This window comes from Jaculus jaculus, chromosome 8, assembly GCF_020740685.1.
Source record: "Jaculus jaculus isolate mJacJac1 chromosome 8, mJacJac1.mat.Y.cur, whole genome shotgun sequence".
NCBI lineage: Eukaryota > Metazoa > Chordata > Mammalia > Rodentia > Dipodidae > Jaculus > Jaculus jaculus.
The window spans coordinates 118,598,865-118,624,957 of record NC_059109.1 but is presented as its reverse complement, the minus strand read 5'-3'; the positions used below and the strand labels follow the sequence as shown (position 1 = coordinate 118,624,957).

The following is a 26,093-nucleotide window of genomic DNA, read 5'->3' as shown; positions in this document are numbered from 1 at the left end:
GTTTCTGGGCTGGAAGGATGGGTTAGTGGTTAAGGTGTTTGCCTGCAAAGCCAAAGGACCCAGGTTCAATTCCCCAGGACCCACGTTAGCCAGATGCACAAGGTGGCACATGTGTCTGAAGTTTGTTTGCAGTGGCTGGAGGCCCTGGTGTGCCCATTCTTTCTCTCTCTCTCCCTCCCTCCCTCCCTCTTTCTCTGTGTCAAATAAATAAATAAATAATAATTTAAAAAAAGCAGCAGCCAGTGATCTTGGCCTAAAACCTTGGAGACCATGAATCCATATAATTTCTTCTTCCTTTAAGTTGTCTCCTCTGGGATTTTGTCAGAAACCCTTGGAAGAAAGATTGGGGTACAGAGACTTGATGGGTAGCTGTATTCTAACCCAAGAGAGTAAAGAGGGTGACCCCACTTCCTCCTTTTTCTTTGTGGCCTAAGTGCGGTTTTCCACTGGTGGGCTGGCTTAGTGGACTTTCTGGGACCTGCATATCACGGACCAACCAGCACTTTCATCTTCACTTAAGATGACCAATCATGGACTCTGGAAGGGGGGGCTTTCCTCATTCAGAACAAGTCCAGCTCCCACCTGGCTGGGGTTTCCCCGCCCTGGAATCACCTCCTCCCTGGGAATCTTGTTTTCCCTCTTATGTTGAAATAAACTTTGTTCTTTAAAAAAAAAAAAAAAAATCCTTGCTTTTAAAAGCCTTGTACATTTATGTACAACTTTTTATTTTTTGCCTTCAAACTTATTTTTTCCCCCCAAGGGTTTCACTGTAGTCTAGGCTGACCTGGAAAGCACTCTGTAGTCTCAGGGTGGCCTTGAACTCACGGTGATCCTCCTACCTCTGCCTCCTGAGTGCTAGAATTGCAAGCATGCACCACCAGGCCTGGCTTGCCTTCATCCTTTTTGTTTCATTTTAATTCTTCGTTCCTTTATTATATTGCAATCAACAGATTAAAACAGAGACAAGCTAGACTTCAAACATAAAATGAAGGTACCTCAGGGAAGTGCTACTGTTCGCAGTGGTCTCCACGCCTGTGCTGATCTCAGTCAGTAGATCTGAGAGGGGAAAGTTTTCTGGAAGAAAATAACAGTAATACAGTTACTACCTCCTCCTCCTCCTTCTTTTTTAACAAAATAAGTAATAGGAAATCTAATTGCCTAACCCATTTGCACAGGCAGACTGTGCTACACTAAAACATATGATCCTACTGGTTCTCCAAATAAACAATTCTGTCAGGACAAGTTGGTGTTTTTTTTTTTTTTTTTTTTTTTGTGAGGTAGGGTCTCACTCTAGCTCAGGCTGACCTGGAATTCACTATGTAGTCTCAGGGTGACCTTGAACTCATGGCGATCCTCCTACCTCTGCCTCCCAAGTGCTGGGATTAAAGGTGTATGCCACCATGCCCGGCTCAGGACAAGTTTTTAGCTAAGTTATCTAACCCAGAGGGTTTTCAAGAGAAATGATCTGTAGCTCATGGGGGTTTGGTTAGAAAGCAGTTTTAACACTTCCCTAATGACTGAACTGAGTATCATTCTAGGCTAAGCATGCAGTTCTTTGTGTGTATGTATTAAGGGTTCACATGTGTATGAGTGTGGTGGTTTGATTCAGGTGTCCCCATAAACTTAAGTGTTCAGAATGCTAGATGGAAATTTCCAGCTGATGGAAATCTGGGAAATGGATCCTTTTGGAGGCAGTGTATTGTTGGGGGAAGGCTCATGGGTGTTATAGCCAGCTTCCTCTTGCCAGTGTTTGGCACATTCTCCTGGTGTCCACCTGATGTTGGCCAGGTGATGTCCAACCTCTGCTCATGCCATGTTTTCCCTTGCCATCATGGAGCTTCCCCTCCAGTCTGTAAGCCAAAATAACTATTTTTTTCCCCTTCAATCTGCTCTTGGTCACGTGTTTTCTATCAGCAATGTGAACCTGACTGCAACAATGAGGATGCATAAGTGTGCAAAGACCAGAAGTCAATGTCTGGTATCTTCCTCCATCACTCCCTACCTTATTTTCAGATAGGGTCTCTCACCTGAAACCCATTAAATTGGCTATAATAGCTAGCTAGCAAGCCCCAAGGGATCCCATTTCTACCTCCCTGTGCTGGGATTATAGGCACATACCACTATGCCTAGTATTTTACGGAAGTGTTGGGGAGTCAAACTCAGGTCCTCGTGTTTGGACAGCAAGAATTTTTGACAGAACCATCTCTCCAACCGCACTCCCCCAACCTTTTTTGGTCTTTTACTTAAGATATATTTTTATTTATTTATTTGTGAGAGAGAGACAGACAGAAAAAGAGACAGAAAGAGAATGGGCACACCAGGGCCTCCAGGCACTGCAAATGAACTCCAGGTGCATGTGCCTCCATGTGCATCTGGCTTATGTGCAACCTGGAGAATTGAACCTAGGTCCCTGGGCTTGAAAGGCATGCACCTGGACCACTAAGCCATCTCTCCAGGATTTTTAAAAAAGATTTTTATTTATTTACTTATTAAAGACAGAGAGAGGGAGAGTTTTTTTTTTTTTGGTCTTTTCAATGTAGGGTCTCACTTTAGCTCAGGCTGACTTGGAACTCACTCTGTAGTCCCTGGTTGGCCTCAAACTTGCAGTGATCCTCCTTCCTCTGCATTCTGAGTGCTGGAATTAAAGGCGTGAGCCACCATACCTAGCTTCTTTTTCCTTTTTAAAAATGCATGCGGAGAGATGGCTTAGCAGTTAAGGCACTTGTCTGCAAAGCCAAAGGACCCAGATTTGATTCCCCAGAACCCAAGTAAGCCGGCACACAGTGGTGCACATTTCTGGAGTTCATTTATACTAGAGGCTAGAGGCCCTGGCATGTCCATTTTCTCTCTCTCAAATAAAGAAATAAACAAAAAAAATTTTTTTAAAATGTGTTTGTGTATGTCTATGTACATGTGTGTGGAGAATGGAGGACAACCTCACATGTCATCCTCAGGAATCCTGTCCAACTTTTGTTTTTATTTTCTGAGGTAGGGTTTCATTCTAGTTCAGGCTGACCTGGAATTCACTATGTAGTCTCAGGGTAGCCTGGAACTCACAGCAATCCTCCTACCTCTGCCTCCTAGTGCTGGAATTAAAGGCGTGTATTTACCACGCCTGGCTGGCTCGTACATTCTTTCTGCCACCTCTACTGCATGGACTTGAGTCTTGGAAAGTGTGATAAAGGGCTGTTTCAGTGCTAAACACTCCTCCGTCACATCTCAGCACTACGGTATGGCAAAACTTTCAAGGACAAATTGATCTCATTATATTAAAATGAGACAACTTGTACACGTGTACTATGAGGGAAGTGTTTCCCCTCCCCTCTCCAGAGATGCCGGCATGACTGGATGTTAACTATAGCTTTTTATCTGCTAGTCTATCAAATCTTCACAATGAGGCAAAAACTGCTACAAAGATCATCACTTAACAGACTTCATGAAACTGAGTGGTGAGACTAGGGTACAAACTCAGATTTCTGAATCCCAATCCCCTATTCTTGGCCACACACTTTGCTTCTACTCCCACCCTTTTTGAACATTTGGCAAGTCACCACCATCTTACTGTCATTTTATTTAAGGACAATCTTCTTCCTTATACAGTACCTATATCATCATAGCGTTCCACCCAGACTACAGAAACTCTTGTCTCAGGCCCAAGGGGAGGCACGGGGCGACCCTGAGGCATCTTCTTCATTCTGGAACTGGGACTGAGCTATATGAAGAGGAGACAAAAAAAAAAAAAAAGAAAAAAAAAAGGACTGCTTGATAAAACCACCTGATCAGATATGCCTAGTGACACAAGTATCATGTCATGAAGTCACTTCAAGAAAAAGCGTGAAATACATTGGCTACAAAGCTCTTCTTTGGTTTCTATGAATTTAACCTAGAAAGAAGAAATAAGGTTCTAAATTATCAAAGGAAAGCAGGAAAGGCACTCTAAACAATTACAATTTGTATTAACAGCATTAAAATTTGAAAGAAATGTCTTAATGAGGGCTTAAAGGGATTTATGCGTATCACTATTATGGCTGGAAAGTAGTATGCTTCCTAGTTAAACAGCACTACTTTGCCTGGGGGATCCTAGCACCTAAAACATCCCATCAGCAAGTTATTCCTAGTTTCTACATCAAGTGTTTCCTATTGTAACCTATGCCTAATTTTTCCCATTTCTCTCAGCAAAAGGGTAAGAAGAGTTCATAAGCCTTATCATCAAGCACATGAGCTTCTGGCTTCCTTGCTCCCCAACTAACCAGCTAGCTTGCTTGCTTTCTTATTTTTTAAAAATATTTATTTGAAGCAGGGCATGGTAGTTCACGCCTTTAATCCCAGCACTTGGGAGGCAGAGGTACACGGATTGCCATGAGTTCAAGGCCACCCTGAAATTACATAGTGAATTCCAGATCAGCCTGGGGTAGAGTGAGAGCCTACCTTAAAAAAAAAAAAAAAAAAAAAAAATATATATATATATATATATATATATATATATATATGAATGATATGTTAATTTGAGAGACAGAGAAGGGGAGATGGAGAGAGAAGAGGGAGATAGAATGGGTGTAGCAGGACCACCTGCCACTGCAGACCAACTCCAGACACATGTGCCATTTTGTGTATCTGGCTTTATGTGGGTAGTAGGAAATTGAATCCCAGCCATCAGACTTTGCAAGCAAGTGCATTTAATCCCCGAGCCATCTCTCCAGTCCCATATTTATTTATTTATTGAGTATGGACGTGTTTTGAGACAGAGTCTCAGTCCAGGTTGACTGACTTTAAACTCATAATGTAGCTAAAGATGACATTGAACTCATGATCTTCCTACCTCCACCTCCCAAGCACAGGGATTATAGGCATGCATCACCACATCTAGATTGCCCAATTTGCTTTCAGCTGCTCTGCAAGGCTAACAGGACTCAGTGGCTCCCCTCTCAGCACACCACTTTGAAGGTACATGGTAGAGCTATGTCGGTTCTAACACCATAAGCACAGCTTGTGCACAATAGAATCATACTTAAGTTGACTTTTTTTTTTTAAAATTTTATTTGAACTAGAGAGAAAGAGTGTGAATTGGTGTGCCAGGGCCTCAGCCACTGTATTTGAACTCCAGATGCTTGTGCCATCTAGTGGCCATATGTGACCTTGGGCTTGCCTAACCTTTGTGTGTCTGGCTAACATGGGATCTGGAGAATAGAACATAGGTCCTTAGGTTTCACAGGCAAGTGCCTTAACCGCTAAACCATCTCTCCAGCCCTGAATTCTTTTTAGTATTTTATTTTTATTTATGTGAGAGGGAGAGACAATGGGCACACCAGGGCCTCCAGCCATTGCAAACAAACTCGAGATACATGTACCACCATGTGCATCAGCCTTATGTGGGTCCTAGGGAATAGAACCTAGGCCCTTGAGCTTTGCAGACAGGTGCCTTAACCACTAAGCCATCTCTCCAGCCCCTTAAGTTGAATTTTAAAATAAAACTGCTTTGTTAGCACAGAAACAGCTATGTCATTATCAAATGACAAGCCATCCTTCTTGTGATAACATGCGATACAATGACTAATGATGAGATGTGCTGAGGCACTGTGATGTAGGATGAGGCTACTTTGTAAGAGATGTTGAATAGGAGCACTGTAATACCGCAACAGCAGGACTACGAACACTTAAAATCATCTCACAGGTGGGTAGCACATGTAACATATAAACGCTGAATAAAAGGATGATTCACATCCTAGGCAGGATGAGGCCAGACTATGTGAGATTTCATCAAGCTATAAGAGTGGTCTGTAATTTTAAACTTAAGAAATGCTTATTTGTGGAACTTTCCATTTAGTGTTTTTGGACCACGGTTGAACATGGGAAACAGAACAGCAACAAGTGAAGGATCAGACAAAGAGGAACAATGAGCTGAGCTCTGCTCCCAATGCTACCAGTCTGATATGGTCAGACTTCTTTTTTATTTTTAAATATCTTTACTTGCAAACAGATGTGTGCGTGGGGGGGGATGAGAATGGGGGTGCCAGGGCCTCTAGCTGCTGCAAATGAACTCCAGATGCATGCACTACTTTGTGCATATGGCTTTACATGGATACTGGGGAATTGAACCCGGTTGTTGAGCTTTGCAGGGAAGCACTTTAACCTCTGAGCCATCACTCCAGCCCTGGTCAGACTTCTTTAAGTTGAATGCTGCTATGATCAAAACAAAAACCTCATCTAAAACAGGAATGGCTCAGAGAACCAAGCATAACACCAAAATGACAAAATCAAGGAAAAGCACAAAGGACATCCTTGAGTGAACTATTTGTTACAAACTGAGAAAAGGAAAATTCAGAAATCTGATTTAAAAGGTGTAAGTTACTAATAAACCACTTCTCTGCTACGCTATCTTGGTTAAGTTAAAAGCTTTTCAGATATGATTCTAAAATTACCCCCATTTCACTACGGATTTTTGGTGGTAATTAACAAATAACTTACCCTCTGCGAGGAATTAAGATTGTCTGTATGATTGGGGAAAAGCTCCAGTGTCAGGGAAGGCTGTTTCAGAATTCCTGGCATGAGATCCATATTTGAGTCACTGTCTTGGTCTGAGATGTTACTTTCCAATGAATCAGCTATGGAGTAGAGAGGGGAAAGAAAAAAACAAACACACAATGATTGCACCTGCTACTTCTCTGAAAAAGTTTAATCCTGCCAACTAGTTCAAGTCACTTCAACAAAGCTGTTTCCATGCTGTGGACAAACCTGTTTTATAAGGGAACAGGGAAACTGACTTTAGGCTTTGCTGGCTATACAAGACTCTGCTAGACAGTTTTCTTTTCTTTTGATCTTAAAAACATAAAACCGGGCTGGAGAGATGGCTTAGCGGTTAAGCGCTTGCCTGTGAAGCCTAAGGACCCCGGTTCAAGGCTCGGTTCCCCAGGTCCCACGTTAGCCAGATGCACAAGGGGGCGCACGCGTCTGGAGTTCGTTTGCAGAGGCTGGAAGCCCTGGCGCGCCCATTCTCTCTCTCCCTCTATCTGTCTTTCTCTCTGTGTCTGTCGCTCTCAAATAAAAAAAATAAAAAAATAAAATAAAATTTAAAAAAAACCAAAACATAAAACCTAGGCCGAAGAGATGGCTCAGCATTTAAAGGTGCTTGCTTGCAAAGCCTGGCAGCCCAGGACCAATTCCCCATCAACCATGTAAAGCCAGATGTACAAAGTATTGCATGCATTTGAAGTTCATTTGTAGTGGCAAGAGGCCCTGGCATGCATGCACATGCGCGTGTGCACACACACATTTTCACTCTCTGTGTGTCTTCAAACAACAAAATAAAAAAATATATATTTTTTTAAAACATAAAACCTGGCTAGACATGGTGGTGCATACCTTTAATCTCTGTACTGGAATGGCAGAGGTAGGAGGAAAACTGTGAGTCTGAGGCAAGCATAAGACTATAGTGAATTCCAGGTCAGCCTGAACTAGAATGAGACCCTACTTCAAAATCTTTTTTTCTGAGCTATTTTATTACATATTCAATTACAAATTAGCACGCTAAAGTAAACACTGGGACACCTGATAGCTACAGAGGCACCATACTCTAAAGTCAAAGAACAATCTGGTGGGAGCTCATTACCCCTGACCTCAGAGAAACATGAATATCAAGAAATAGGAGGGCTGAAGAGATGGTTTAGCAGTTAAGGCGCTTGCCTGCCTAAGGATCCAGGTTTGACTCCCCAGAACCCACATAAGCCAGATGCACAAGGTGATGCATGCATCTGGAGTTTGACTGCAATGGCTGGAGGCCGTGGCATGTCATTCTCTTTCTCACAAGAAAAAAAAAAAATACTTTAGGGGCTGGAGAGATGGATTAGCGGTTAAAGAGTTTGCCTGCAAAGCCAAAGGACCTCAGTTCGATTCCCCAGGACCCATGTAAGCCAGATGCATAAAGGGGCAAATATGTCTGGAGTTCGTCTGCAGTGGCTACATGCCCTGGCGCACACATTCTCTCTATCTGACTCTTTCTCTTTCAAATAAATAAACAATATTTTTTAAAAAGTATTTATTTTATGCTGTTTGCATCAAAAAAATATTTATTTAAAAAAAAAGAGAAGGAAAAAAGCCAGGCTTGGTGGCACACGCCATTAATTCCAGCACTTGGGAGACAGGTAGGAGGATCACCATGAGTTCGAGGCCACCCTGAGACTACATAGTGAATTCCAGGTCAGCATGGGCTAGAGTGAGACCCTGCCTAGAAAAAATATAAACAAAAACAAACAAAACAAAAAAAGAAAAAGAGAAAGGAGCTGAGTTGGAGGACACAACTGACAGTAGACAATGGGCAGATTCGTTGGCAGCAGGCCAGGATCCAACCTGAGGGCAAGGCGCTAGCTCTAGAGGACGTGGTGCAAGCACACTCAGCCAGAGAACCAAAACAGCCATTCCTCCCACAGCAGTGTCAGGGCTAGGCTGCTGGAATTAGGGGCAGACCACTGCCTTGACAGGCCCATCTTGCAAGGAATACAGATGAACCTAAGGTATGAACAGAGAGGCATGTAGAGTGGGAGGGATATCAAGTACAAAGGTTGGGAAGCTATCAAGCTAGGTCACAGCAAAAGTCACTAGTGTGATGATGGGGCTGAAAGTTAGATTGATGTATTATATCCTATCCTATGAATGGTTTCAATGAAGAAGGTGATATTCTCCACTTACTGCTTGGTCAGGCATAAGAAATATGGTCTTAATCTGGGGCTGGGTGTGGTGGTGCATGCCTTTAATCCCAGCACTTGGGAGGCAGAGGTAGGAGGATTGCCGTGAGTTCAAAGCCACCCTGAGATGACATAGTAAATTCCAGGTCAGCCTGAGCTAGTGCGAGAACCTACCTTGAAAAACCAAATAAATAAATAAATAAATAAATAAATAATACACACACACACACACACACACACACACACACATACATATACATACACACACACACACAGAGAGAGAGAGCGCGCGCGCACGCGCGAGATAGCCTTAATCTGCAAAGAGCCAATGATCTATTCAAAATAAACCTGTAAATTCAGACTAAGAGAAAGTAACCACACCCAATCCATAAGAACAGCTTGACTGCCATCTTTTCTAGCCTGCTGCTGATTTTCTTGCTTATAGTCAGATCTACCTGATGTTATGACATCCTCCACTGTAAGAATCTATAAGGGTTCCATCTAAAGGCTCTCACATGAGAAGAGAGAAACAGATGAAGCCTCATAAATAATTTGTGAGAAGAATGACCAAACCGGAAACCAAGGTTTGTACACATTGGTTAAATTAGATGAAAGACAGACAAAAGTAGGTTTCTATTTAAAAACTGGTAGATACCTATCAAGAGGATAAATAAAAATGTAGTATGCATGCACAACAGTCAGCTGTAAAGAATCAAATTATGTCAACTTCAGGAAAATAGATAGAGCAATACTCAAAGTCAAATATTACATTTTCTTTCATATGTGGAATCTACATTTAAAGATGTACCTCCGACATGAAAGTAGAAGAGGGACTATGAGGGACATGGGAGGGTATAAAGGAATAAGGAAGCAAAACCCAAAAAAAGGTAATGGGGGAAGAAAGATAAAATACTGCATGGTCCACTCTTGCCTTGCTATCTTCCTGCTCTGTTGGAATAAGAATGTGTACTCTGTGCCATTATATATCAGAAGTATGCAGCTTTCATCTTCGTTTTTACAGAGGCACACAGTTAAGACTCTGCCTTGAGTCTCAGAAGAGACTTTGGACTTTTGAGCAGACCAGGATTGTTAAGATTATGGGAATTTATCAAGTGGACTGGATGTATTTTGTACTCTGAGATGGCTCTGAACTCTTTGGGGGAGGGAGGTATGGAGAATATTATGATTTGAATCTGAAATGTCCTCCAGAGGCTCAATATTTTGAACTTGTATTCTCTAGCTACTGCTATTTTTGGAGGCCATGGAAGCTTTAGGAATGGGACCCACCTGGTGGAAGTAGGTCACTGGGAAGGTCTTTGAAGGGTACAGTCTGTCTGCTGGTCTGACCCTGTTCTCTAATTCCCTAGTCTGTCCTATTATAGTGGACAAAGCCACCTCATCCTGCCTTCTTGCCATGATGGACTAAATTCTGAAACCATGAGCCAAAATAAATCCATCCTTCTCTTAGCTTGTTTCTGTCAGAGATTTTGGTTCCAACACTACAAAAGTAACTAACACCCCATCAGAAAGCTAAGAGAAGATAATGTCTTTTACCTGTGTATAAACTAGCTATAATGCCTTAGAAGATGGAGAATACCTTAAATGACTTCAAAAATCTCTTCCAATGTATAACACAAGCCACTGACTATAAAAACAAATCCAAATCCAAAATCAGCACTATGCAAAACAAACAAACCAAAAAAAAAAAAAATTCTCTTACTTAAGGATTCCACAGGAGAAGGAACCACAAAAGCTATTTCCGTCAGCGCATCAGCATAATACAGCACCTTCTTCTGCCCGTTGAAAATACTAGCCCCAGTATCTTCAGAGGAAATTACTTCATCTAGGAATGAAAAACACTGCTTCAGAAAGTGGGGAAAACCTATCTCGCTGTTTCATAAAATGTTAATAAACTGATAACAGATGATATGTTTTCAAATAAATCCAATTAGTGGGTAAGAATAAACTGAGTATTCATTAAAAGTGTTTACATTAATTTTACATCATAAAATCTTAATTTTCTAGTTTCTAAAACTAAACAAGCTATGTCTGATTAACAAGGCCTTTAACTTATCTGTATGGTACTGAATGAGGGAGCAGTTCTCCTGAAAAAAGCTGGCACAGGTGGTGTATGGGTATGTGCAAACATGTGGGCATGTGTTTGTTCTCCTGATGACAGTGAATCAAAAGCATATGTGCACTCAGGTAAGAATCTCTGAGTAGGCTATTTACTACTACAAACGTTTTTTTGTTTGTTTGAGGCAGGGTCTAAGTCTAGCTCAGGCTGACCTGGAATTCACTAAATAGTCCCAGGGTGGCCTTGAACTCACAGCTATCCTCCTACCTGTTCCTCCCGAGTGCTGGGATTAAGGACGTGCACCACCACACCCTCCTACTACAAAGGGTTAGGGTTAGGGTGAAGGTTTTTTGATACAGTATTTCAAGAATTTAACCTTTAACTTACTTTTCTGATGGTTAAAAAGTCTACAGAAAACTGTAGACAGTCACTTCTTTGGAAACTTGTTAATTATATATGGTCTAGACTTAATATATTATTTTCATAGAAAATTAAATGTTTACATATATGTGTGGGGGGGTGTATATAAAACTTATCAGCACTGTAGTAATTATTAGTTTTGGATTAATTTACCATACCATTAGTATGCATATGCACAGGAAATTCCACAAAAATGCACCTGGAAAGACTAAGATTGATTACAGGAGACTTGCCTTTATATAATCTCTATTTATTTGTTTTTAAAGACTAGAAATTCCTGTGAAGGGGGAACAATCAAAAGTAACAAAATGAGAAACAATCAATGGCCATTATGAATTTTACCTTGTTCAGACCCTTCACCATCATCACAATTGTTAATTGACCAACTGGTGGACACATGTCCTGTCCAACCAGGGTGTCTGCCCACATCTACTGACCAGCCAAGAGAGAGCAAAAATTCTAGGAAATGTGGCTGAACATTTCTGGAAGACTCCACATTCTTTAAAATCTGAAACATATAGCAAATGTTAGTTATCATGTAGGAAACACAAGAACATATTACAATCAACCACATAAGCACTGGTTATTAGCTTTTAAGCTTCTGACAAAGCAAGGGCCACTTCAGAATAAATTTGGGAATATATCACTATAGTAGAAAATCCATGGTCTGGAGTTGGCTGGCTGGATTGGCTGGACCTTGGGCAAGTTTCTTAGGCTGCCTATGTTTCTTCATATGGAAAGTGGGGGCAATAATGATAACTATGAAGATAACATGATATGATGTAAGTAAAGTCCTAAACTCTCTCTCTGGTAAAACCATTATGGAGACAAGCATATTTATAAAAATAAATAAAAGACACACTATCCTACCTTCAGCTAACAGCTTGACTAACAAGAAATGTTAACATAGGTGTGTGATTACAAGTCTTTGTTAAAAAATTTATTTGTGGGCTGGAGACATGGCTTAGCAGGTTAAGGTACTTGCCCTCAAGACCTAAGGACTCATGTTTGACTTTCCAGGTCCCACACCAAACAGACGTAGAAAAGTGAAGCAAGTGCACAAGGTTGCACAAGCGCACAAGGGGGTGTAAATGTCTGGAGTTCGAGTGCAGTGGCTGGGGGCCCTGGTGTGCCTATTCTCTCTCTCTCTCTCTCACTCTCAGATTAAAAAAAAAAAAAGGCCAGTCTGTTGGGCTTGCCTCAAAAAAAATTTATTGGTGTGTGTACGCATGAGTACATGGATGCCACGCACGTATCACTGCTTCCAGCTTTACATGGATGATGTAGAACTGAATTTGGGCCAACAGGCTTTACAAACAAGTTCCTTTAACCACTGAATCATCTCCCTAGTCCAAGGTATGTGACTGCAAGTCTTGACAAATGATATACATAACTGGGCATGGTGACACAGCCTTTAATTCCAGCACTCGGGAGGCAGAGTTTGGAGGATCATCGTGAGCTCAAGACCAGACCGAGACAACATAGTGAATTCCAGTTCAGCCTGGGCTACAGTGAGACCCTACCTCAAAACAAACAAATAAAAAAGTACAACCTTACTTAAGTAAAATTAAATAAAAATTAAGTATAATTAATAAGTAAGAAAAGACACATTTCTTGAGAGAATGTAGGCACTCTAGGAAAAATGAGCCAATCAAGAGGTCCTCGCCTCTTCACGACAAACCATGTATAGTGCTTGGGTTTTCTATGACTCTCAGAAAAGGGAGCCCCTCTTCCAAAACAGTGATCTCATCTAGACATCATTTTGACCTTCAGGGGACACTGCCAGTATGGAGACTTTTTGGTTGTCACAGTGGTAGAACACTCTAGTATCTATTTGTAGAGGCTAAAGATGCTGTTCAATGTTCTGAAATACATGGGACAGCGGCCATGGCAAAAATGAGCTGGCTTAACATGGCAAAATTGCTGTTGTGGCTTCTAAAAGAAAGTACGGGATTCCATGTCCAAAATATAAATGAAGGGGGTGGGGTAAGCAGAGTGCCTCAAAATCATCTAGAAAATTTCCTAAAAATAAGGTACCCTTAGCTTGTTCCAGGCCTTCATCAAAGTCAGCAAAAGCAAGATCCTGAAATCACTATTTTTAAAAAGTTCCCCTCAAATGACAGATGCAGCTAGTCCGTCCATATATGTCAGTTGTACAACACTAATTAATGTCAAGACCACATAGAGAACTGTGAAAGCAACAACACAGGAATTATACCCACTGCTTCTCAATCTACCTTGTGTTGCTGGTAGAAATCTTTTACACACAGAAGTAATCTCTCTATAAGTATACTTGGTTAGCTTATCTATCTCTTCACATTCTTAGTTTTGACAAACTGAATTGACTGTCATTCATTTTCATTTTCATATTCACTTCCTCTTCCCCCCTTTCTCTTTCTCTCTGTCTGCCACCCCAGGGTCTTGCTATGTAGCTCAGGTTGGCCTTGAATTTTCAATACTCCTGCCTTAGGATCCCAAGGGCAGAAGTCACAGGTGTGTGCTAACACGCCAATGTGCCTGGCTAGCAATAAAGTTTCCAGGAATCTTCATTGCCTCTTGATCATGCCCAGCCCCCAGAACCTAAAGAAACTAAAGTGTTTTAGGAGTTTCCTTAGGGTCTTGTGTCTTCTTCTATAAGTGGGAGAAAAATGTCTACATTTTTCTCATGTGAGCAACACACTAATCCTCCTTGAAAACAGATTTCCAACCTCTGTAATTCATCCAGTTTTACAGAGGTTCTTCTAAATTAGAAACCAGTCTCATTCCTGAATGTCATCATAAACCCACCTTCTTACAAGCATACTGGCCCCCATAATGATGTAATACTCTCTTACCTCTAAGAAATTTAATGTCGTTATTACCTTGCCAGAAACAATCTGCTTCCGCCTTTTCATCTACAGTGAAAGACCATCTCAAATACTGCTGACATGTCTTTTTCCCCACAACACCCTACAATCAGGTTGGGCTTTCCTCTTAGGCTCCTGAGACGCTTTAAAGCCTCTACCACTAGCACACTTTATTATAGGTGCTTCTTTGATGCCTGTCTTTCCTCTAGACAATAGTCCTATGAGCCAGAAGCCTTGTGGATGTTGGGTGCCTCTGGAACCCTGGAACCTAACAGAGAGCAGACACTTACTGTTTACAATAGCATGAAATATAAGGAACTTTCTCATAAAATTTCTTAGTGCCATCAAAAGAGAATTTCAAATAGTGCTTCTTACAGAAATATTCTATGACTCTGGTGAATTTCTAAAGGGTAGGGTCTCTCTCTAGTCCAGGCTTAATTAAATTCCAAGATTATATGGTCACAGCACTCTAACACACCTAAATACTGCTGTACAATTCCTCCTTTGACCCTTTCCTAGTCACAGCTGGTAACTGTGTATTCCATGTTTCAACTACTAATTTCCAACATAAACTTCAGACCTCTTACCAGCCTTGTTGTGTTCTCACCTATCTATCACACCTTCTGCACCCTTCTACTTTCTCGTTACCCACATCCACTTGTGCTACATTTAGTCTTCTGTTTCTCTTTGATTTCAGAAGTATTTTCTGCCCCTGTGCACTATGCACACCTCAGCTGAAATGATTTGCTCAAAGCATGTCCTCCAAAACAAAAACAAAAAGTCAGGTGTGGTGGCGCATGCCTTTAATCCTAGCACTTGGGAAGCAGAGATAAGAGGATCACTGAGAGTTCGAGGCCAGCCTGAGACTACATAGTGAATTCCAGGTCAGCCTGGGCTAGAGAGAGACCCTACCTCAGAAAGAAAAAAAAAAAAATCCTGATGGGCTGGAGAGATGGCTTAGTGATTTAGTAATGAAGGCACTTGCAGGCAAAGCCAAAGTACCCAAATTCAATTCTTCAGTATTCACGTAAAGCCAAATGTGCAAGATGGAGCACCCATTTGGAGTGTGTTTATAGTGGTTGGAGGCCCTGGCACACCAATTCTGTCAGTCTGCCTTTTCCCCTCTCTCTCTCAAATAAAATATTTTTTTAAACTGCTTAGAAGGAGAGCTGGTCACAGATAAAGCCTGCTGCTTACTTCTGTACCCACCATGCAGACCTGCAGGGAAGATGATCACTGAATACTCATGGCTGCTTTCTATTCTTCCTGAGCTGTCAGACCTGGATTTGGCTTGCTGTAGTTAACTTTTGGTCTTTTAATCCTTTTTGCCTTATGAATATGAATTCCTTAAGGAAAGAAAGACATGCTACAGCTTTACTCCAAACCATATTTTCTAAGAGAATTGTAATCATAATTCATTCCATTTCTGAACTGGATCCTAACAGGTCTTTAGACATCAAGTATGAATTTCTCATTTCAATGGCAGATACAAACCTTTATTTATAGAAAATCTTATATATGTGTAACACTAAAGTTTACAAAGGGGGAAAAAAGTTAAGAATTCTTACCTCTTGGTTTGTTTTCTGACCTGGTTTCATATAGAAAATAAAAACTGTGTCAAAAGGACGACTTGGCAGGAGATCCAGATACCCAATGTCATCAAAAAATCCGGGTATCGTAGAATCAAGTGCAATGAGATGAGGAGGTAGACGACTATTTGCAGGTTCCTATCACCACAGGAAGAAAGGAGCAATTATGACCTTTTCATTAAGCCTATTACAAAATACTCGATTATGTTTAGTCTGCTTACTTATTTACTTATGTACTTATTCACTCACTCAAGAGTCTCACTATAACCTGATAGCCTATAGACTGATAGACTGGCCTCCAATCCTATATAACTATGCAGACCAGGCAGGCCTTAAACTCACAATCCTTCTGGCCTCAGCATCCCAAGTGCTGGGACTATAGATGCTATCACACCTGGCTTTACTTAATAACAACTAAATTAGGGGCTGGAGAGAGGGCTCAGTGGTTAAGGTACTTGCCTACAAAGTCTAATGACCCAGGTTCAATTCCCCAGTACAAATATAAAGCCTGACTGACAAAGTGGCACATGCATCTGGAGTATGTTTGCAATGAGTAGTGTGACCATTCATTCTCTCTCCCCGCTTGCAAACAAATATTAAAAAAACACCCATTCTCTATCTGCCTCTTTCTCTCTCTCCAATAAATAAATAAATAAAACATTTAAAAAAAATAGGGCTGGGGAAGTGGCTTACAGGTTAAAGCGTTTGCCTGTGAAGCTTAAGGACCACAGTTCGATTCCCCAGGACCCAAATAAATCAGATGCACAACGGAGTGCATGCATCTGGAGTTCATTTGCAGCGGCTGGAGACCGTGGCACACCCATTCTCTCTTTCTCTCTATCTGCCTCTTTCTCTCTCTCTCTCTCTCAAATAAATAAATAACACATTAAAAAATACAAAGTAGCAGGAACATATTCATAATCCACAAGAAATTACTTGTATAGTTCCTTTCCACTCTTTGACCTTTTTTTGTTACTATAGACTGATTACGGTATATATGTAATTTTAGATACAATTTTCCTTAAAATATATCTTCTAAAACTGTGTGTGACTATGGATACACACACATGCCATGGTGTGCATGTGGCAGTCAGAAGACAATCTCAGTGTGGGTTTTCGCCTCCCACTTTCTTTTAGGCAGGATCTCTTCTTTACAGCTGTATACTGTAAGCTATCTGGACTGTGAGCTTCCAGGGTTCTCATGTCTTGACTTCCCATTCTGCCCTACACTGTCTGTCTTTGTGTGGGTGCTAGGAATCCAAACTCAAGTTGCCACACTTGGACAGCACGCAGTCTTACCCACTGAACCATCTCCCTAATCTCTAGATCGTTTTTCTAAGTATTTAAAACAAAACTTACTTATGCGTGTCTCTGTGTATGGCATACATACCATGGCACACATGAAGAGATCAGAGAACAACTTCAAGGTGCTTGTGCTCCCTCTACTTCCTTTAAGACAAGGTTTCTGGCCACTGCAAATGAACATCAGACTTGCTAGCCCATGGGCTTCAGATTTTCCTGTCTCCACCTCCCAGTAGGTGCTTTGGGATCACAGATTTGTGTGTCACTTTGCATCTAGGTTTACTGGGTGCTGGAACATTGCACTTGGGCTGGCAACCTTTGTAAGCAAGTGCCTTTAACTGCTGGGATATCTCCATAGCCTTGCTTTTTCTAAGTTTCTTCCTGTAGATCTTGTACATACTTTGTTAAGGTATCATCTGTTAGTATTACAGCTGCAAACAGGACATTTTCACAATGCATTTCTTTTATAACTGCACTGTGTGTGGTATGGGTGTATGTGTGTGGGCACATGTGTGTGCTCATGTGTGTGGAGGCCAGAGGCTGACTTCAGGTGTCTTCTTCAATAACTCTTCTACTTTATGTTTTTTCTTGTTTTGTTTTGTTGGTTTATTTATTTGAGGGAGGGGGAAGAGAGAGAAAGAGGCAGATAGAGAGAGAGAATGGGCACACCAGGGCCTCCAGCCACTGCAAATGAACTTCAGAGGCATGTGCCACCTTGTGCATTTGGCTTCTATGGGTACTGGGGAATCAAACCTGGGTCCTTAGACTTCATAGGCAAGTGCCTTAACTGGTAAACTATCTATCTCTCCGGCCCTATGTTGGTTGGTTTTTTTTTTTTTTTGTAGGATCTCACTCTAGCCCAGGCTGACCTGGAATTCACTCTGTAGTCCCAGGCTGGCTTCAAACTCACAGCGATCCTCCTACCTTTGCCACCTAAGTACTGAGATTAAAGGCATGCGCCACCATCCTTGTATACTTTATGAACTCCAGACACATGCATAACCTTGTGCATCTGGTTTACTTGGGCCCTGGGGAACTGAACCTAGGCCCCTTAGCTTTGCAGGCGAGTGCCTTAACGGCTAAGCCATCTCTCCAACCTTACTTTATATTTTTATACAGGCCTCTCACTGAGTTGGGCACTTACCAGTTTGGCTGAACTAGCTAGTAGGCCAAATCTCAGGGGTCCTCTTGTCTTTATCTCCCCAGCACTAAGATTACAGGTACACAGTACCCATGCCTGCATTTATTTGGGTGCTGGGAATCTGAACTTAAGTCCTTATGCTGTGCAACAAATACTTTATTCACTAAGTCATCTGACCAGCCCTCATTGTATTTTTAACTGGTTATTATAGATAGTCATAAACTTTTATACTTTAAGTGGATGGAAGCCCTGGCATGACCATTCCCTCCCTCCCTCCCTCCCTCCCTCCCTCCCTCCCTCCCTCTCTCTCTCTCTCTCATCCTCTGTCTCTCCTTGCAAATAAATAAATATTTTAAAAAATCTTACATGTGTTTTAACTTGATCATCATGTTACCACTATGGGTTTTTTTGTTTTGTTTTTCAAGGGAGGGTCTTGCTCTAGTCCAGGATGCCCTGGAATTCACTATGTAGCTTCATGGTAGCCTTTAATTCATAGCAATCCTCCTACCTCTGCCTCCTGAGTGTTGGGATTAAAGGCGTGTGTCGCCTCACCTAACACTTAGGATACTACAACTCAGAAAACCAGAGTAACTTGCCCAAGACAACAAAGCTGGCAAGCAGTGGTATCATGACATAAAGCTAGACAGTGCACGGCGTAAGAGCTTAGCTTACAGTACTACAGAAATAGGGCTAGGGATGGGGCTCACTGGTGGAGCAGTTCCCTAGACAGCATGTGCATGGGCCTGGATTCAATCCTCAGAATCATGAAAACAAAAACAGACAAAATAAATGAAAAAGAAAAAAAAAACACCAAATACTATAAAATTAACTTTTTTTTTTAAAGAAGTGGCATGAAAGAGCCAAGTCACTATAGCCCACACTTGTAGTCATCAAGGTTACAAGAGGAAGATTTTTTAAGCGTTTTTTTAAAGTCTTAATTTTTTTTAAACTTCTTTTATTTATTTGAGAGAGAGAAGAGAGACAGAGAGAGAATGAGCATGCCAGGGCACTTCAGCTGCTGCAAACAAACTCTAGATGTGTGTGCCACCTTGTGCATCTGGCTTACATGGGCTGAGGAATTGAACCTGGATCCTTTGGTTTTGCAGGCAAGCACCTTAACTGCTAAACAATCTCTCCAGCCCTACAGAAAGACTTTTAACATTCCTTTTTCAGTTAACTACAGACTTTATTAATATGGGTTCTGCAATACTAAAGAAAATTCAAGCTGGGTGTGGTGGCACATGCCTTTAATCCTAGCATTTGGGAGGCAGAGGAAGGAGGACTGCAGTGAGTTCAAGGCCACCTTGAGATGACATAGTGAACTCTAGGTCGGCCTGGGCTAGAATGTGACCCTACCTTGAAAAATAAAAAAAGAAAGAAAGAAAAGAAAATTCAGAGGGTTTCTGTTATAAAAAGAACCCCCGAGGAACTAGAAAAATGGCTCAGCAGTTAACGCACTTGCCTGCAAAGCCCTTAACAACCAGGGCTTGATTTCCCAATACCTATATAAAACCATATATATAAAGTGGCATATGCATTCGGAGTTTATTTACAGTGGCTGGAGGCTCTAATGTGCCCATATTTTTCTCACTCTGCTTGCAAACAAACAAAGCAGCCCCCTCTGACAGAATTCTGAGTTCACAGGTAAACAACCTTGGAGCTGACGTAACTTACAATAGCAGTGCTACATTTCATTTACTGGCATGCAGAATAGGTCTATAACCATTTTTTTAAATATTGATTTATTTGGAGAGAGAGGAGAGAAAAATAGATAGATAATGGGCACACCAAGACCTCCTGCCACTACAAACGAACCCCAGACACATATGCCACTTTGTGCATCTGGCTTTATGTGGGTACTGGGAAATAAAACCCAGGCTACCAGTCTTTGCATGCAAGTGCTCGTAACTGCTGAATCACCTCTCCAGCCCTATAATCAGTTGTTTTTTTAAATAATTAATCTTTCTTGGGCTTGAGAGCTGGCTGAGCAGTTAAGGTACATGCCTGTGAAGCCTAAGAACCCAGGTTTGATTCTCCAGGTCACATATAAGCCAGATGTACATGGTGGCACATGTATCTGGAGTTTATTTGCAGTGGCTAGAGGCCCTGGCATGCCCATTCTCACTCTCTGTATCTCTCTCTCTCTTGCCTGTAATAAATAAAAATAAATCTTTTAAAAAATTATCTTTCTTCTAACCTGATAAAAGTAGTGTGGCTATCATCAGCTGAATGTTAATTTGTGAATTTATTTACTTATAAAAGTTCCAGAAAATACCTTCAATGCCTCTAAAGACAAAAATCCAAAGTGAGAGAGGAAAAGGCGGGCTGTTTGGAATTCCTGGGCAGGAGGTGGAGGCTTGCAATCTGTAACAGGGTCGGGGAAGCTTCTCTTCTGCAGTTCCCCCTCACTCTGCTGCTCTAGCTGTATCTCATAAGCGATCTGCTGGGCCATCCCACTTCTTAATTTCTCATGTCTCTCTTCTAACTGAAATAAAACAGGTATTTTAAAAATAGCTTCTCAAAATGAAGTAATAGGATGAATTTTTTTTAAACTAAAATAAAGCAACAAAGAAAATAAAGACAATTTCTGGTGATGAACACTATGTTTCAATTCAACATATAGCACAAAATTAAGCAAAATTTTCAAAACTAAACAAACCCATACCTAGAAAAACGTCCCCAGATTTAACCAACTATTCTTTCATTTCCTTGCTACAAAGACCATCATTCTCTCTGTGCTCTCCTTCAAATAAGAAAGGACAGGACAGATTGTTCTCTCTCTCCTAGATCACTATCTTCACCATGCAGTAACCCCTCCTGTTAAAGGGGTAAAGTCTGTATCCCCATGAGTGCTATGCCCATCCTCTTGAGAGACGTTCCCTGACCCATCCGTCCCTTCTAATCCATCCCCTCATGAATGAAGATACTTTCCAACAACCTGCCTCAATTCTACCACCTCCTCAATCTTCACTCCTCAGACCACTCATGAACACAGTATCTTGAACCTCAGATGTGATCTACTCTCAAGGACTGTACTTCTTTCTCCAGTCCCAACTCCCCTTCCTATACTATCCAAATACTCTATACCACCAGAGCCTGATCATGTTACCATGCTGCTGAAACCTAAATAAAATAACACAGGCAACCAGGGACCACTCTCTAGAATCACCCAATCTATACCTATTCTACTACATGTAAATCTCCTGGATGACAAAGACTGAGATCATCTGATGAAACACCTCCCAGAACAACAAAGACAATGGCTTGACCACTGGAGTCAATGTTTATATTTACCCCATTAGCTAAAATTAAAAATAATTTCTTACTTCTTCAGTGACAATTTCATGTAAATCTGGAATGCTCAGATCTGCTTTTACAAAAGGAATCTTGTCCACCTCTTCAGGAAATGGCCGGTGTTTCACAGAGTATTTAAATCCAACATCATTTTTAGGAACTGGGCGAGGTTCAGGCACAAAAAGCTGTTAAAATAGCACAAACGACATTATGTCTGTCACACATGTCCAGCAGCCATCTGTGACGATGCCTCCTGACTGTCCCTGGTCTGCTCTGATGCTTGGGCTTCCCTAGACTTTTATGTCACAAAACTCCGCAGAAACCTGCTGCTATCATCTTGCTAACAGTGCAAATAGGAACAAATACAATGCATGTATACCAGTGTACTCCATTTCACTTTTCTAAAATTGTTCATCAGCTTATTACAGATTTCATGATTGATAGTTTGTGGACCTCTACTGACCAAGCCTGAGTCGCCTACATTTAGTTCTAATGGCTAAGGCATTTCAGCTTTAAGACTCAAACTTCCTTGTGTACTTGGATGGCCTTCGATTTGCTCCTGAGTGCCAGTAAGACTCAAACTTACTTCTTTCTTAAGAGATCTCAAATCATTTCATACAATAAAGGTCAGGTTCCTCTGGAATCTCTAGAAAGAGTATTCAATTACAACCTTAGGTGGCATAACTGAGAGTATGATGCCAAATCTAGATCTTCATGGCTACAAAGCCCTGCTATACATATGTAGTACTTATAATTGAATCTTTAATACATTTTAATTCCATTCCTGATCCCTTTCTGCCAATACTAATTTAGAGGACAGAGCTGATGATATGATGTGATCTTCCCAGCTCATCTAAGAGGCAATGAAGGTGTTAAATTGTGAGGGTATCAGGCTGGAGAGATGGCTCAGCAGTTAAAAGGTACTTACAAAGCCCAACAGCCTGGGTGCTATTCCTGAGTACTGACAAAAAGCCAGATGCAGTGTGGAGTTTGCCTGAAGTGAAAAGAGGCCCTGACATGTCCTTTTCTTTTCTCCCCCCCCCCCCGCTTGCAAATAATTAAAAAAAAAATTTTCAATTTCAATTTAAATTTTAAATTTCAATTCCCTAGTACCCACATAAGCCAGATGCACAAGGTGACACATGTTACTGAAGTTCATTTGCAGTGGCTAGAGGCCCTGGCGTGCCCATTCTCTCTCTCTCTCTCTCTCTCTCTCTGCCTCTTTCTCTCTCCCTCAAATAAATAAATAAAATATTTAGCTTAAAAAATTTAGGGGCTGGAGATGGTTTAGCAGTTAAGGCACTTGCCTATAAAGCCTAAGGACCCAGGTTTGATTCCCAGTACTCACATAATCCAGATGCACAAGATGATGCATGCCCAATTTATCTGCCTCTTTCTCTCTCAAATAAATAAAAATATCTTTTAAAAATTTAATGGGCTGGAGAGATGGCTTAATGGTTAAGACGGCTGCATGCAAAGCCTAAGAACTCATGTTCAGATCTCCAGGACCCACGCAGCCAGATGCACAGTGGTGCAAAGCACACAATGTCACACATGCGCCACAAGGAGACGCATGAGTCAGGAGTTAATCTGCAGTGGCTGAAGGTTCTGGAGCACCTATTCTCTCTCTGCTTCTTTCTCTCCCAAAAATAAACTTAAAAAAATTTAAGATTCTGAGTGTGTCTCAAATGCTGAAAACCTTTATTGTTACATTTTGAAACAATTTTAATAGCATAAGTAATGTAAATTTTAAAAGGAGTAGATCAAATTTTATTTAAATTACTATTGTTATTAAAAAGGATTGGACTACATAGTAAATTCCAGGTTGGTCTGAGCCAGAGTGAGACCCTACCTCAAAAAAATAAACAAAAAAAGATTGGAAAGGAATCCTCTAAAATATGAACTATGATTATTTTTATCTGCAAACTATAAGTGATTTAAATTCTTTTATTTTTAAAAAAATTTTGTTTATTTATTTGAGAGTAACAGACAGAGGGAGAAAGAGGCAGAGAGAGACAGAGAGAGAATGGCACACCAGTGCCTCCAGCCCCTGTGAACGAACTCCAGATGGGTGCGCCCCCTTGTGTATCTGGCTAACGTGGGTCCTGGGGAATTGAGCTTCAAACCAGGGTCCTTAGGCTTCACAGGCAAGCGCTTAACCGCTAAGCCATCTCTCCAGCCCTTAAATTCTTTTCTTTATTATCTGAATTTCCTGACGTTCTTTCATGAGGAATTAATATTCACATAATTAAAAATACTATAAAAGACTACATTAAATCATACAGCATATTAATAATTATATGTAATGACTTAATGTACAACAATGTGAAATTAAGTCCTATTTAGACACATCAAAGGACTGGCCATCTTTTTCCTCTATATGGTATGTATCTGACTTTTACAATTAAAAGGACATAGAACCTGGGCGTGGTGGTGCATGCCTTTAATCCAAGCACTTGGGAGGCACAGGTAGGAGGATCACTGAGAGTTTGAGGCTACTCTGAGAGTACATAGTTAATTCCAGGTCAGCCTGGACCAGAGTGAGACCCTACCTTGAAAAACCAAAAAAAAAAAAAAAAAAAAAAAAAAAAAAAGCATAGAAATACAGGACTTATGTCCATAATAGCGCTCATTTTTCCTACATAAATGTCAGAATCACTTAAAATGCTTTTGGAAACGAGCCTTGCCTTAAAGACAACTTTAAAGAAAAATTCAGTAAACCTGGAATCTCAGGTTCCTAAGAGTCTGATGTGAACCCAACAACACAGAGGGCATGGCTAAGAGTGAGAAACACTTAGGTTATCTGTGATTTTTGTTGGAAACTTATTTGACCTTTGATTTACTGCACACACACAATTATGTGTATGTACACATGTATTCACACACATATTCATCACATGCCTGCAATTTCTGATAGATACCTTTTGATTTGCTTTTGCTCCTCTGGGTAAAAGGCAAAGCTGCTGTGCCCAAGCAAGTCTTCCAGACATTCCCCGGATCAACACAGTAACAGAAGGGAAAAAGTCATCTAGAAAAAATATATGTGAAAGGTTTTCTTTTCAGACAACAGTCATTTAAAACAAACCTGCTATCAACTGCTGAGCATCTCACAATCAAAGCCCTAGCACATTGTTTTCTAAACTGTGATCCTCTAGAAACTTCACAGTTCTGTCATAGCTGAGTACCTAAATATTACCATCTTACTTTGTACCAACTTGGCTAACATCATCTCACATACCTACAGTGGTACGCAAACATTTTTGGGAAATGTTATTCTGGCCAATACTCTTAAGCTCTCAGTTTTGGGAACCTTAAATGCAGGACAACAGACTGGGTGTCTACAGTCTGATGCTACATTTGCCCATGGAGCAGGTCCCGCTGCCTATTGCAGGCAGGCACTGCTTCCTCCAACGGAAGTTCAGGGGTAGAAGTATATGTAAACACTCAGATGGACTTCCTTAGTGACCCAGATCTTGTTTATTCACTTCTTTTGTCCAGGGATGACAGAGAAATTTGTTTTAATTTCTGTCTGATTCCTTCTGTTAGCTATTACGGCAAAAAATTAAAATGTCCTTATGAATACATAAAATTTAAATAATTCAGATTTGTGGTAGACTTCCTATGTAATGACATTACTTGGAATAAGAATAGGGGAGTTCTAAAAATCCTGGAAGAGGGACAGGAAGGCTGAAGGGTAGACTAGGCTACTCAGCAAATATCTAGACAAGAGGAGGCTAGAGGAATGATGAGCAATGGGTAGAGAGGAGAGAAGGCCAGTCAAACCCCAGGTGTGGGGCAGAGAAGGTAGAGGTGAGCAATCATAAATGTTCCCATTCTATTTTATATAAGTCATTAAATTTCACCATAACATGATGAAAATGTGTGAAGGTATTTTCTTATTTCAAAGAATATAGGGCAAGGTCTCTCATCGTGTAGATCGATGAGATCGTATTCATACTCAACAAAATTTGCACAAGACTCTAGACTCTGTTCACCTTTGCAAAGGCAACAAGGTATCTTTACTCAACAGAGAAAATCCTACCATGCCAGGCCAATAACAGAAAGGAGAGTACTGTGTTAGAAAATCTGAATTTGAGACCTAATCGTATGCTATATTACTCTAGTTACCCTAAACATCACATACCCACCCTCTCTGAGTTTTTTTTACCTGTAAATGTGAGAACTGTGATTTCCCGAGTCCTTTTATGCCAACAGAATCGTCACCTTTCTGGCAATATAGCTCTGAGAACTCTATCTGTACAAACTAGCCAATGCCAATTACCATTAGAAAAAAATACTCTCAGTGTGATTTTGGTTGCAGTAGCAATCATACTTCAAGATAGCTCATAAAGGGCGTGGGGGTGGGAGATGTGGAGAACAGAGTATGTCTTATCAATGGAAAATCAGTGAAGTGTTTGTCAGTAGGTCAGGTCTGTATTTCAGGATGAATACTACAGTGCAGCAAGGAGGGCAGAGACAAGGACAAACATATTTTGGAACTGCCAAAGGGGAAATCAGACCAGGTAGGAAGCAACTGTGATAATACAGTAAGAAATTAATGAGGCCCTGCATTTAGATGTATTGGGAGGAATATACGGAAAAGATTCAAGAGTCCTTGGGGAGGCAGAAACTTAGAAACTAATTATATAAGGAAGCAACAGGAGGAGGAAGCAATGATGACTCCTCAAATTTTTAGCCTCCGTGGGCAGCAATAACAGAAAAAGAACAATGGTGATGGGGAAGGAG

General features: G+C 41.0%; 1 protein-coding gene across 7 annotated transcripts in view; it reads right to left on the bottom strand.

The window, feature by feature from the left end:
- The window catches only part of Ralgapb (Ral GTPase activating protein non-catalytic subunit beta), a 116,118-nt gene that overhangs the window by 5,031 nt on the left and 84,994 nt on the right, over positions 1-26,093 (bottom strand). For 6 of the 7 annotated variants that reach the window (XM_012950722.2, XM_045155847.1, XM_004666683.3 and 3 more), the window contains 9 exons: positions 24,269-24,375; positions 21,380-21,532; positions 20,329-20,538; positions 15,590-15,748; positions 11,518-11,683; positions 10,399-10,521; positions 6,466-6,602; positions 3,604-3,712; positions 996-1,074 (listed from right to left, as the gene is read on the bottom strand). In XM_012950722.2, the coding sequence (XP_012806176.1) occupies positions 996-1,074; positions 3,604-3,712; positions 6,466-6,602; positions 10,399-10,521; positions 11,518-11,683; positions 15,590-15,748; positions 20,329-20,538; positions 21,380-21,532; positions 24,269-24,375 (1,243 nt within the window). Of the gene's footprint in view, positions 1-995; positions 1,075-3,603; positions 3,713-3,760; positions 3,884-6,465; positions 6,603-10,398; positions 10,522-11,517; positions 11,684-15,589; positions 15,749-20,328; positions 20,539-21,379; positions 21,533-24,268; positions 24,376-26,093 lie in introns of those variants that run through there. The other variant, XM_045155848.1, reaches the window with a different exon arrangement.